Source organism: Adiantum capillus-veneris, chromosome 1 (genome assembly GCF_014529385.1).
Source record: "Adiantum capillus-veneris isolate H3 chromosome 1, ASM1452938v2, whole genome shotgun sequence".
NCBI classification, from domain to species: Eukaryota; Viridiplantae; Streptophyta; class Polypodiopsida; order Polypodiales; family Pteridaceae; genus Adiantum; species Adiantum capillus-veneris.
In genome coordinates, this window is record NC_140931.1 from 153,359,298 (window position 1) to 153,371,231 (window position 11,934).

The 11,934-nt window shown below is 40.1% G+C and overlaps 1 protein-coding gene across 1 annotated transcript; it reads left to right on the top strand.

Moving 5' to 3' along the window:
• The first annotated feature begins 9,783 nt into the window (after nucleotides 1–9,783).
• Nucleotides 9,784–11,815, top strand: LOC147465828 (uncharacterized). The gene is made up of 2 exons (XM_086512539.1): nucleotides 9,784–11,142; nucleotides 11,242–11,815. The coding sequence occupies exons 1-2, from the start codon at nucleotides 9,784–9,786 to the stop codon at nucleotides 11,425–11,427; spliced, it is 1,545 nt and encodes a 514-aa protein (XP_086368665.1). The 3' UTR covers nucleotides 11,428–11,815.
• Nucleotides 11,816–11,934: the final 119 nt, after the last annotated feature.

Genomic DNA, 11,934 nt, shown 5'->3' on the forward strand with positions numbered 1-11,934 from the left:
GTCTTCATCGCATGTACAATAAAAGACTAACTAGAAAGAGTATGATATCTCCAAGATCGAGGGTGTTCAAAAAACACCGTTTTGTAACACTACCAAATGTCAAGAAATTCTGATTGTTTGGATCACTTAATAAAGACAATTAATAAGAAGAAAAAGTTAACAATACCATAGAAGCATCAAACAATGAAACCAAAGAACTTGAATGAGAGAAGTCTCCTGACAATAGGATGCACTTCATTAAAAAAACAGCTTAAAGATGTTTCAAGATATCCCACAACATTCCATCAAGTTTAAATTTTGAAAAGTACACATTGCCAAATACTTGGTAGATGCTATTTAGAATACTTAACTAGTACACTTAAAATGGCCTCCTTCTCTTGAGAATTTGAGTCCTTTGAGACATATAACATTGCATTACATAGTGAGTCTCAGGATCAAGATGGAACATTACAAAATTTATTATGGTATAGTCTCTCTTGTCTTTAGCATACAACCATCCACATAACCATGGAACAATTTCATCTTTTAAAAAAATTTGAAGCAATTGAGTAGGTTGGTTCCAAAACTTTGGAAAAATAATATAAGTTCCTTGCATATTCCACATCACTCGATATGGACTATCATCAAATATTATAGTGTTGCCCCCATCTAAATAATCAAATAGCTTCCATATGGTCTAAAGATTTTTGTGATAGGCTCTTTTGTAACCGATCATGAAATTTGAATTTTGGCAGCACCGGTTATCCATAATCATCTTGAATTTGTGACTTTGTGTAGGAAAATAGGTCTTGATTATGTGTTGAGCTTTTTGTAAACGATGGCAGCTCCAAATCCAAACCTCAAAGAACTCAAAGCAAAATCTTAAGAAATACTCTGCATCTGGATGCACCACATACACCTCATTGTTATCTTCTACAATGCACATGTACTTGGTCCAAGTTGGCCTTGATTGAAGCTCAAATGTTGCAAGAAGCACACCCTCTAAATCCAAGATAAGCGTTCTTTTGTCCTGTTTGAAAGATGTTGGTAGATAATGAAACCATTGCTCTTGGTTTGAATGTGATATTTGATGTAATATGAAAGGGAGCTCCTCTATTTTGTGATAATCTAATAGCAAAACATTTTTTCTTGGAAGCCCTGAAATGATTAAAAAAAAAAAGTTAATATAGAGATCTTAAGTGTGTTGAAGACCTTAGGGACATAGGGTGCTAATTTGTGGTTACACTTAGTAAGTCCTATGCAAGAACACATGCCAAACTATGACCCTATGTCCTTAGATTCATAGGGTGTTGAGACCATAAAGTGAAATTCCCCCAAGGACATATAGGGTGAGATTTGACCTTATGAGCATGAAGATTGTCCTTGATGGCATAGTGAACTCAAATTTCAAAGCAAACAACTATAAAAGCTTTTTAAAAAAAGAGCATTTGGCACATGAAACTTAGAAGTTACTTATAGTATTGAAAGACAATTTAAAAAACTATTAATCATATACATATTCATATATCTTGAAACCCTAAGCACTCTAACAAAGTCTCTGAGTACATAAAGATCTTTGTAAATGACAAAATGTTACAAAACATTGCTCCATCATTTCTTGATATAGGGCTATTTGAAATCATACTGAATTTTTAGATGCTTTATATAACTCCTGGCTTCATGTACTTTGATCACAGGCTCCTTGTATCCCAATTTTTGGGCAAGCATGATTGCTTTTGTACCTTTCAAGGCTGATAATGATTTGATATTCTTTAAGACCCTTACTTTTTCTCGATCACGTGTTGAAAGTTTCTTGTCTTGACTTCGAGTGGACATTCCACTAGTGCTAGATGTTGTAACTTTCTCATCGTGAAGAGGACGAGAAACTTTTGGTAGTCTTCCCGTGAAGTAGGTTTTTCCTAGAAAAATTAGATTTCTCTCCTCCCACTCTGCAACAACCTTGCATATACGGTTATAAAGCTCATGACCTTGAGCAATGGGTGATTGTCCATATAAATGAGACCCTGTAACTGTGCGAATGTCATTAACATGATTGAGAGCTTTGATATATGGTAGCAGCTCCCCAAGGAGGATATTATCCTCCTCATCATCAACATTAAATGATGGTGGAAAAATACAATTCAATGCAATATTCACACATTCCTTTAATGGTTCATCATCTACAAGAAGCAATCTTCTTGCATCAAGCCCAAATTTTGATGATGCAATAGCCAGCGGTTTGAAAAGTGCTTCTACTCTTGGATTATCTAAGCGAGTGATCCTTGACTCTACGCATGGTTGACATTGGCTTTGCCCCCAGATCATAAAGAATAGAAATTTTTCTTTAGCTTCCTTTTCTAAAATCCTGATGATGTCCACAACATGCATGTCATTAGCAACTGACCATATCCCTACATTGAAATTGCTAAATAGAGCCTTTAAAAACTCAATGCATCCTAGACGAAGAACAATATGCTCATGTATAAACTTTAAGTTCTTCATTTTCTTGGACTTTTGCCAGCATCTCCTCAGGAACAATCCACACAAGATCACTATTATAGTCTGCATTGGTTTGTTGGTTTCTACTGCTTTTGCAATAGAATGGGGTATATTTGTCTATCGGGTTATGCTGTTTGGGTTAACTAATGCTCCAGCCACGTTTCAGAGATTGATGAGCCATGCTTTCAAAGAGTATTTTTGAAAATTCTTGGAAGTATACATGGATGATCTATACGTACATTCGTCAATCCGGGCTGATCATTTGGAACACCTCAAAAAGGTATTCGAGAAATGTAGACTTTATAGGATTTGCTTAAATCCTAAAAAGTGCACATTCATGGGAAGACAAGGGAAAATTATTGGACATATAGTGTCTAAAAATGGCATAGCTACTGATATTGAAAAGATTCAGGTCATTGCTGATTTACCTAGACCAACAATAGTCAAGGGATACAAACCTTCATGGAACATTGTGGATATTACCGAGGGTTCATCTACATGTATGCTATAATTGCAAACCAATGTATAGCTTGATTACGCACTTTGAATGGACCGAGACATGTGAAGAATCCTTCATGAATCTTAAGCAAGATCTCACCTCAGCTCCAATATTGAAAGAACCCGATTGGTATAAGGTATTCCACGTACATGTAGATGCTTCAAACTTTGCTATTGGTTGTATACTAGCCCAACCAAGAGATGAAAAAATTGACTTTCCTATTTCTTATGCTAGCCGACAATTGAACATGGCAGAAAAGAATTACACCACCACTAGAAGAGAAGGACTAGGAATTATCTATGCTGTTAAAAATATAAACATTACCTATTAGCCAAAAGTTTGTGTTCTTTGTGGACCAACAAGCTTTGTTATATTTGGTCAACAATCCATGCAGCACAGGGAGAATAGTGAGATGGTTCATCATTCTTCTCGAATTTGATTTCACTGTGGTTGTAAAAAAGGCACTATGCATCAACGAGCAGATCATTTGTCCAGGATTGTTTCAGGGAATCACCCAAAGGGGTAGACGATGATCTACCAGATGCCTATTTGTTCTCCGTGGAAATGATACCTAGATGGTCGGAAAAATTATTTCATTGATGAAAATAGCTCAAGTGGAATCACCATTTCCTATCACAATTGATTTAATCGAGCAATCGACTATGTATCAATTACTAGCTAGAAGGCTATATAAGAGAAATCGAGACGGGATATTGCTTTTATGCATTAACCTTGAAGAAAAGGATCAATACCAAATTCAAGCACATGTTACTATAGTAGAACTTCACTTTTCGAAAGACCAATGCAAAGAATCTTAAGACTTGGAGTATTTTGGCTGGCTATGAGGAGAGATGTTAGATCTTTTGTAAAAGATTGCCCTCAATGTCAAAAACAACCACCCATTCCTCATGTAACATTGTTTCAAATGTCACCTGTTTCTAAGTGGAGTAATTATTTGGCTACCTACTTATCGAGCCGAACATTTCCTGAGGAAATGAGTAAACACTGTCAAAGAGAAATTGAAACTAAAGCAAGAGACTATGCTCTTATTGGGAACCAATTATCGGAGAGGTAAAGATCAACATTTGCGTCTTTGTGCAAATGAACATGAGTATATTCTTATTATAGAACAAACATATGTTGGATTAGCTGGAGGTCACTTTTCTAGTGAGACCACCGCAAGAGCAATCTTGATGGCAGGCATATGGTGGCCAACACTTTTTGCAGATGCCAAAGAATATGTTCGGAGGTGTGATGCTTGTCAAAACAAGCAAAAATGCCAACATGAGTAGACATCATGCCCTTAAGATCAATGATGGGGGCTATAGCCTTTGTAAAATGGGGTATATATTTTGTGGGACTGATACAACCACCTGCTTATAGAACCTAAGCTCAATATATCATTGTATCTACGGACTATTTGACCAAGTGGGCCGAGGCTAAATTAAAGCAACTCAAAAGAATGATGCCAGAACCACTACTGCATTCTTATATGAGTATGTATTCATGAGATATGGACTTCCATTAGAGATTGTCAGTGATCGGGGAACTCATTTCCTCAATGAGGTAATAGAGTATTTGCTTAATGAGTTTATAGTTATCCATAACAAATCAGCTCCCTATCACCCACAAGCAAACGGAAAAGTTGAGCATACAAATAAAATTCTTAGCTCGGTACTGACCAAAGTGGTTAGTTCAGGAAGGAGAGATTGGGAAATGAATCTCCATGCTCCTCTATGGGCTTACCGAGTTTCGTTCAAAACAGCTCTAAATGCTACACCCTTTAACCCTTTTTATGGTCTTGATGCCATACTACCAATAGAGCTTCTATTGCTGACATTAAGGGTAGCACAGACTCTTGAGTGGATTGGACATGAATTTTCAGAAAGACTTGAAGATTTGATAAAGCTAGACGAGCAAAGACTAACTGTTGTAGCTCATATCTATGCACAAAAGCGAAAACAAAAATAGTTTTTTGATTCCCACTTAATCACCAAAATCTTCAAAAAAGGGGACTCAGTTCTAGTCTATTCCCTTAAGCAACACATTCCCAAGTTTAAGAAAAAGGGAAACGAACCATTTATCATTGAAGATGTATCTCCAAGTGGAGCAGTAAAATTGTCCACCCTAGATGGTGAACAATGGCTAATTGGATTAGTGGATGTCGTTTAAAGAAATACAATTTTCCACTAACCAATGAATTGCTAGAGAGAATGCATGCAGCCAAACAAAGGAAGATGAAGCAACAACAGGTTATTGAGGAAGCCCAAGAGAAAGCTAGACTTTGGGTACTCAAGCGTAAAGCTGCTCTCAAGAATCAATAGATATTGATTCCCATCAACACTTTGGAAATAGATGACCGACAATGGTAATTACCTAAAGACGCGGTTTCAACAGATGACGACTGGTTAGATGGAATGGATCTGCGTATCAAAGTAAAGATCAACAATCATAGCACCAATGCTTTGGTAGACACGGGAGCTAGAGTGAATGCAGTCAATTATTCCACATACAAGAAGGCAACAAGTCAAGCATTGACCGCAGGAATAACGATAATCAAAGGATGCAACAAGAATCCAACTCCAACATTGGGAGTAGTCAACTTGAACGTGGTAGTACATGGATGTTCATGTCTGCATCAATTTGTATGCTTGCGAGATGAACACATGAATGAGACGATGATTCTTGGCATTCCTTGGATGCGTACATACAAAGCAGTACCAGATTGGGATACAAATCAGCTAAAGCTATCACGTAAAGGAGGGCAACTCATTATTCCAGTTGCACCAAGCAAGGAGGAATGAAAAAGATGTAATCATCAGACCACTTCACAAAGCAAATCTTCTCCATCTCCACGATAAACAAATGCTACAAGTAGCATGCAAGGAGTCAGGAAAATTTGGGTACCAAAAGCACAACTTAAGGATAAACCAAATTAGATCTGGGTGCCTAAAACTTCACCGAAGAAACATAAGATGGTTCCAAGTATTCGAACATAGAATCGAGCATCTACAAGCAAGGAACCTAACATGAAAAGGGTTTGGAAGAAAAAAGAGTACTTATCTTCTCCACAGCCCGCGAAACCAATCAAGCAGTGGTGAGTTAAGTCTCAACAGACTCCAACACACCATGCAGCACCAAGCCAACCGCGTTACCAATGGCGCGAAAAAGCTCAACAACAGTCTAACATGCTACCAATAGCTCAAGCAATCAGTGTGCTAAAACACCTTGATGGTACAATCAAACAGAGAGCACAAAAGCTATAAGATTTTATCTTTAAAAGACATTAGCAACAAACCTCGACATCGGAAACCCTTGAGTTATTTACTCAAGACCCAACTCACACATCATATTGGTTTGAATTGCATTGATCTTCATATCATGGTCGAGCCAATCACGACGATGCTTAGACACAATTGTTCAACCCATGCATGCAATCGTTTTGGAATACACCATCTAGGAGGGGTGGAAGGGCACTAAGTACTAAGTAATTGAGGGCAATCTTTGAAGAGGGAGGAAAAAGTTCCATGTTAATGTGTGACTTTTTGTAAAATTAATAATGCCCTTATAATGCATCGACAAGGAAAAATTCATTGATAATATCTTCTCTATGAGTGTAAAATAGTGTATATACTATTAGAAAATCATAAAAAATAGTCCTTTTTGGATATTTTTCATCATTTTTGTTGATAAGGAGGATTAAAAATAGAGAAATCCAACAAAATACAATAAAGCTGTGTTTTTCGAGTGATTTGCTTAATTATTGAATTTTTACTTTACTTTTTTAGAGAATTTTGCTATTTTCTTTGATTTTTTAAATAAACAGGTCAAAATTAGTAATAAATAGCAAGAAAGTTCAGATGGAAAAATTGAAGACACGATGGTGATCAGAAGGACAAGCGGACAAGCACAAAAATTTTCAACAAAATCAGAAGACAAAAGCGGGAAGCCTAAATTAGGCGGTCATGCCTACTTTTGTAAAATTCTTGCAAAATGAGCTACAGGGATCCGATCAGGGAAAAATTTGAATCTAACATAGATTTTACAGCCTAGTAGGACTAACGGGGGAATCTGGGAAAATTTGGTTCGGGAAGTCCAGGTATAGATATCCAGGGTAGGCTAAAACCACCTCATTTCCACTTGGAGCCTTTACAGAGAGAGTTTTCGACTTCTTTTGCGCGACATTTTCGGAGCCCACATTTGAGCTTTTTCAGTGCCGTCTCACACAAGACATGAGGGATAAATTCTTCACTCAATAATGATCCATTTTGTACAGCCGGTAGCTAGTCTAAATCCTTGGAAAAAACCCTAAAAACTGAGCAGTGCGCGAAGACCTACGACCTAAAACTGACCATAGCGGTCTGCCAACTTGACCAAATCGGAGTGAACGAGAGTTTGCCCATGAGTTGGCCCATGAGTAAAGGGAAGTGCCATGCCCTAAGGATGTGATTAGTCCACAAAGGGGAGTAAGCCCAAAGCTTTGCGGAAAGCTTCAAGATTCTCACGAGACAATGCCTTTGTGAAAAGATCTGCAAGGTTGTCCTGTGTTGGCACATAATCCAAGCTCATCTCTCCTGTTGAGAGCCTCTCCCTGACATAGTGGTAATGCACCTCAATGTCCTTTATGCAAGCATGAAAAACTGGGTTCCTCGCAACTACCAATGTGCTCTGACTGTTAGTGTAGATAGTGTTGGCAGTGTCCTGTCCAACGCCCAAATCAGCCATAAGGCGTCTGAACCGTACACACTCAATCGTAGCTATGAAGACTGCCTTGTACTCAACCTCACAACTCGAAGTGGCCATAGTAGGTTTGTTCTTGCTCAACAATGATATACATGAACTGCGAAGCATGAAACAAAACCACTTGTGGACACTCACGTGTCAAAACAACCAGCCCAATTTGAGTCCGAAAAATAATGTGCTCTGCTTCAAACCTTTTACTGAAAACTTCATTTTTGCACCTTTCGTCACTTGTAGAAAATTATATGTAGCAAGAATAATAGAGAAATCATTGATTTGTAAGTATAAATACCACAAGCTCCACATGAAACAACATCTTGCAAGCTCACGGCCCCTTGCACTGCACGAAATATACATACCTGAAAGAAACAAGAAAAATCTAAAATCTTTGAAATCCTGATAATGTCTCCTTCGTCTTGTTCTCCATAGTAATTTTGAATATATTGTAATTTGAAGGATATGCACCCTAGCTAATGCTGTATGTTGACCTATACTATCCCATGTTCCATCTATTGCCACATTCACAATGTGTGTCTATTAACACTAGGTAGGCGTTCACCGAGGCCAACCAAGCAGGACTAGTTAATCTTACAAATAGACAAACCCTTGCTATTACTCATGAGGAGACAACTCCAAAACTTTTCACATTCTATATGATGAATGATTTCCTTTTCTCAGATGATATCGCCGACCTTAAGCATTTCATCCACCACGACATGAAAAGAATATGTGCGATAGCCATACATCTGCAGCTCAAGATCATGCTCATGCACCGATTCTAAGCATCGTTGCCTACCCAAGTACGCAAGTGGCTGAATGTATTCAAGCATCCACATTAATGGATGAGGACCTAAATAATACATTAGTGGAGGCTAGAAAGGACAAGACATGCCCTTTCAGCGTATTGGTAGGTTCAAAAAAAACAAAATGGAATGCTGAGTGAGAAATACGCACTAACCAACCTATAAAATGATGGCCCATGGAGTAGCTCACCTGGCTCAGCATATTTCGGTTTCCAATATGCCAACATGGCCTCTCGACTAGGTAGGTGCTACCTCTCGCACCATGTAGACGTGCTTCCACCCTCGGTGGAGATGAGGGTGGATACCACCCAAAGTCTATCACGGAGGACTTTTCCCCTTGAGTCTAATAATTTCAAAGGCTAAGAAGAAGGAAAACTATCTGGAAAGGAAGAAGGAATTGGAGATCATCTCCTTAAGGAACCGCTATTCATGTCCCTTACTAAGATACCACTGAACAAGCTGAAGAAAGATGTGGTTGCAGCAGACCTTGAGCATGGCTCACATTAGTGCATAGCATCTAGGTAGCAATAAAAAGAACAGGGCCTACTAGGGTGATGAAAGCTCGCGTGGTCAAAACTAGTAAAATTAAAGAAGAAGTGGATGAGCTAATTCGACAAAAAAAATCAAGAAGGCAACACGTCAAAGGAGGAGTATAGGATCAGGTGGCGTGCAGCTAAGGCTACGCTTCCCGATTTGCAAGTCTAAGAGCTTAAAAGGACTCAAGAAACGCAGTCATCGTCCAGGACGAGAAAGACTAATAATTGATAACCTTAGTGAAATTATAGGTCAACTTGAAGGTTGCTCGGATCGAGTTTCTTGGTTTTGAAGGAATTGACCTAGTTGCTTCGCGTCAAAGTTCGGGGAAAAATCAATGCTCGAGAAAAACCTAGGTTTAGTGTAGTCCCACCTACAAATTTTGAAATTTACCTCTAAAGTTTTGTATTTGAAGGTGAGAAAACCTACAAAATTTTGAAAAAATTAGTGTAATTACCTTCAAATTTACATCTGTCGTTTCACATATGTAGCACTGGGAAAAATGTGTGAACCTACAATCATGCCGAAAAGAGGTCAAGGGTAAAAAATAAGCTCAAAGGAATTATTCTGAAAACGATTTCTCCAAGAACGCTGCTACGCGTGCTTTTGGCGGAAGTTGGAATACGCGTGCATTTTGACTATAAAAGGGCAAACATTACACGAGTATACAAATGCCGAAGATCAGCCCTAGTACAGTACTCAGGTCAACCCGCTCTACGCACTTCAGCTATGGCGAGCTCTCTTCCTAATTATTCTGTTCAAAGCTTGCTTTCCAACGTTGCCAGCCTCACTGTTGAAGACGTTAACCGCATGCGTGCCTTCCATGCCCAGCGCATGCAACAGGCACGGCGCATGAAGTCGAGGTGTTCGCCCGCCGACCCGAAACCCTACATGCGCCCAGCGTCGAAAACCATAGCAGCTCCTACGACACCACGCTGCATTGCACCGTCTCCACCTGCTCACTGCGCCGCCAAGGCAGTGGCCGTGGCATCACCATATAATCCACCTTATGGCATGGGACCATCAAGATCAGCTTCTCCTTATTATAACCAGATGCTACATCAAACCCTAGCGCAGAACTCCGCCACCGCCGCGGATGCATCTTCGTCGATGTCGCAAAATGATAACATTGTAGGGCCATGTTCTCCTGCCGCTCATTATGCAGGCAATGTAAACCTACCTTTACAGCTACACTTTTACAATAACAGGGTACCATCTGATCCGGTTCCTCAATATAACTGCAATGTACCTTCATCTGCATTAGTACAGTACAACAACCACAGCAATATTAATCTGATGCAACAAACCCATGACCAGCAGGTCAATATTGCTACCTCCACACCCCAACATGAGCATACGCAGGCGATGCCAAGTACCCATCATGATTACTTCCCTGCATCATCTTATTACTGTGCCAGCAAGCAGAGCTCCACCTCTCCGGCATCTGTACTGCCAGCTGCGGTCGAGGCTGGTAACCAAACACCCATTTTCAGTACTGCAGAGACGTCGTCCGTATTGGATGTGGATCTTACAAATGGGCAAAACCCTAGTGCTACTACTCATGATCAGGAGCCAGCTCCACAAGTTTTCACATTGGACATGCTGAATGATTTCCTTTTCTCAGATGATATCGCCGAGCTTAAGCATTTCACCGGCGACATGACAAACATGATATGTGCGACATCCATAGATACTGAAGCACAAGATCATGCTCATGCACCCATTCCAAGCGACGTACAGGCCTACCCTAGTACACAGGCGGCAGAATGTATGCAGGCAATATCCTGCACATCAATATTGGAGGAGGATCCAAATAGTAGTACATTGCCAGAGCCAAAAATCCAAAATGTTGTCTGTACAGTAAACCTGGAATGCGAGATCGACCTCAAGCAGGTCGCGTATCAGGCATTAAATGCAGACTACAATCCCCATCGCTTCCCTGGAGTGATCATGCGCCTGCGCCAGCCCAAGACAACATCTCTCATCTTCAAGACCGGGAAGATGGTCTGTACAGGAGCCAAGAACGAGGACGACGCAGAACTAGCCGCTCGGAGGCATGCCCGCATCTTGCAGAAGCTGGGATATAAGGTAAAATTCAGGAAGTTTTCCATTCAAAACATAGTGGCATCCTGTGATGTGGGGTTTCCCATCGACTTGCTGAGGTTAGCTGAAGGGTAGCATAAGCAGTTGGCGACGTACAAGGCCGACGGCGCATTCCCAGGGCTTGTGTACAAGATGAAGAAGCCGCATGTCAATCTGCTCATGTTTACAACGGGGAAGGTGGTTCTGATAGGAGACAAGAAGAAGGAAGAGGTGAAGAAAGCCCTGAAAAACATTTATCCCGTGCTGTTGCAACACAAGAAGATGAAATGAGCAGCAACATTAATATTATGCAACTTTCTGCAACAATATAATTATGGTTGGCTCCAGAATCCAGATCAAGCGCCTGCCTAATTAAGAGCTGCCTCTGCGCACACCATATTCATCGTAGCAAGTTACGAGGGTGTCCTATACTATATTGAGGGAAGCTGACAATTAATTCACAAGAAGATTTAGAAAATTTCTCATGTAGGAAAGCGGCGTCTTTTTCAGTGTTTTTTCATACAATGCATATATAACATCATGAGCTTCTGTTCAAGAGGCACCACATACCTAGCTAGGTACGATTGGGGGCAGGGGACTAGTCCGCGCGCCCCCTCCCCCCCTCCGGGGCGGCGGCCGCGCTAGGTATGGAGTGCCATGATGTTGAGGTAAGTCACAATGTGGGAATTATTGTGAGAAACTTCCTGTGCAAAGATGTTGTAATTGTGCGACTAATTAATTCCGGTTTTCATCTATTGACCATGGTTTTGCCAGTAGTGGCATGTGTGTCCACTTCTG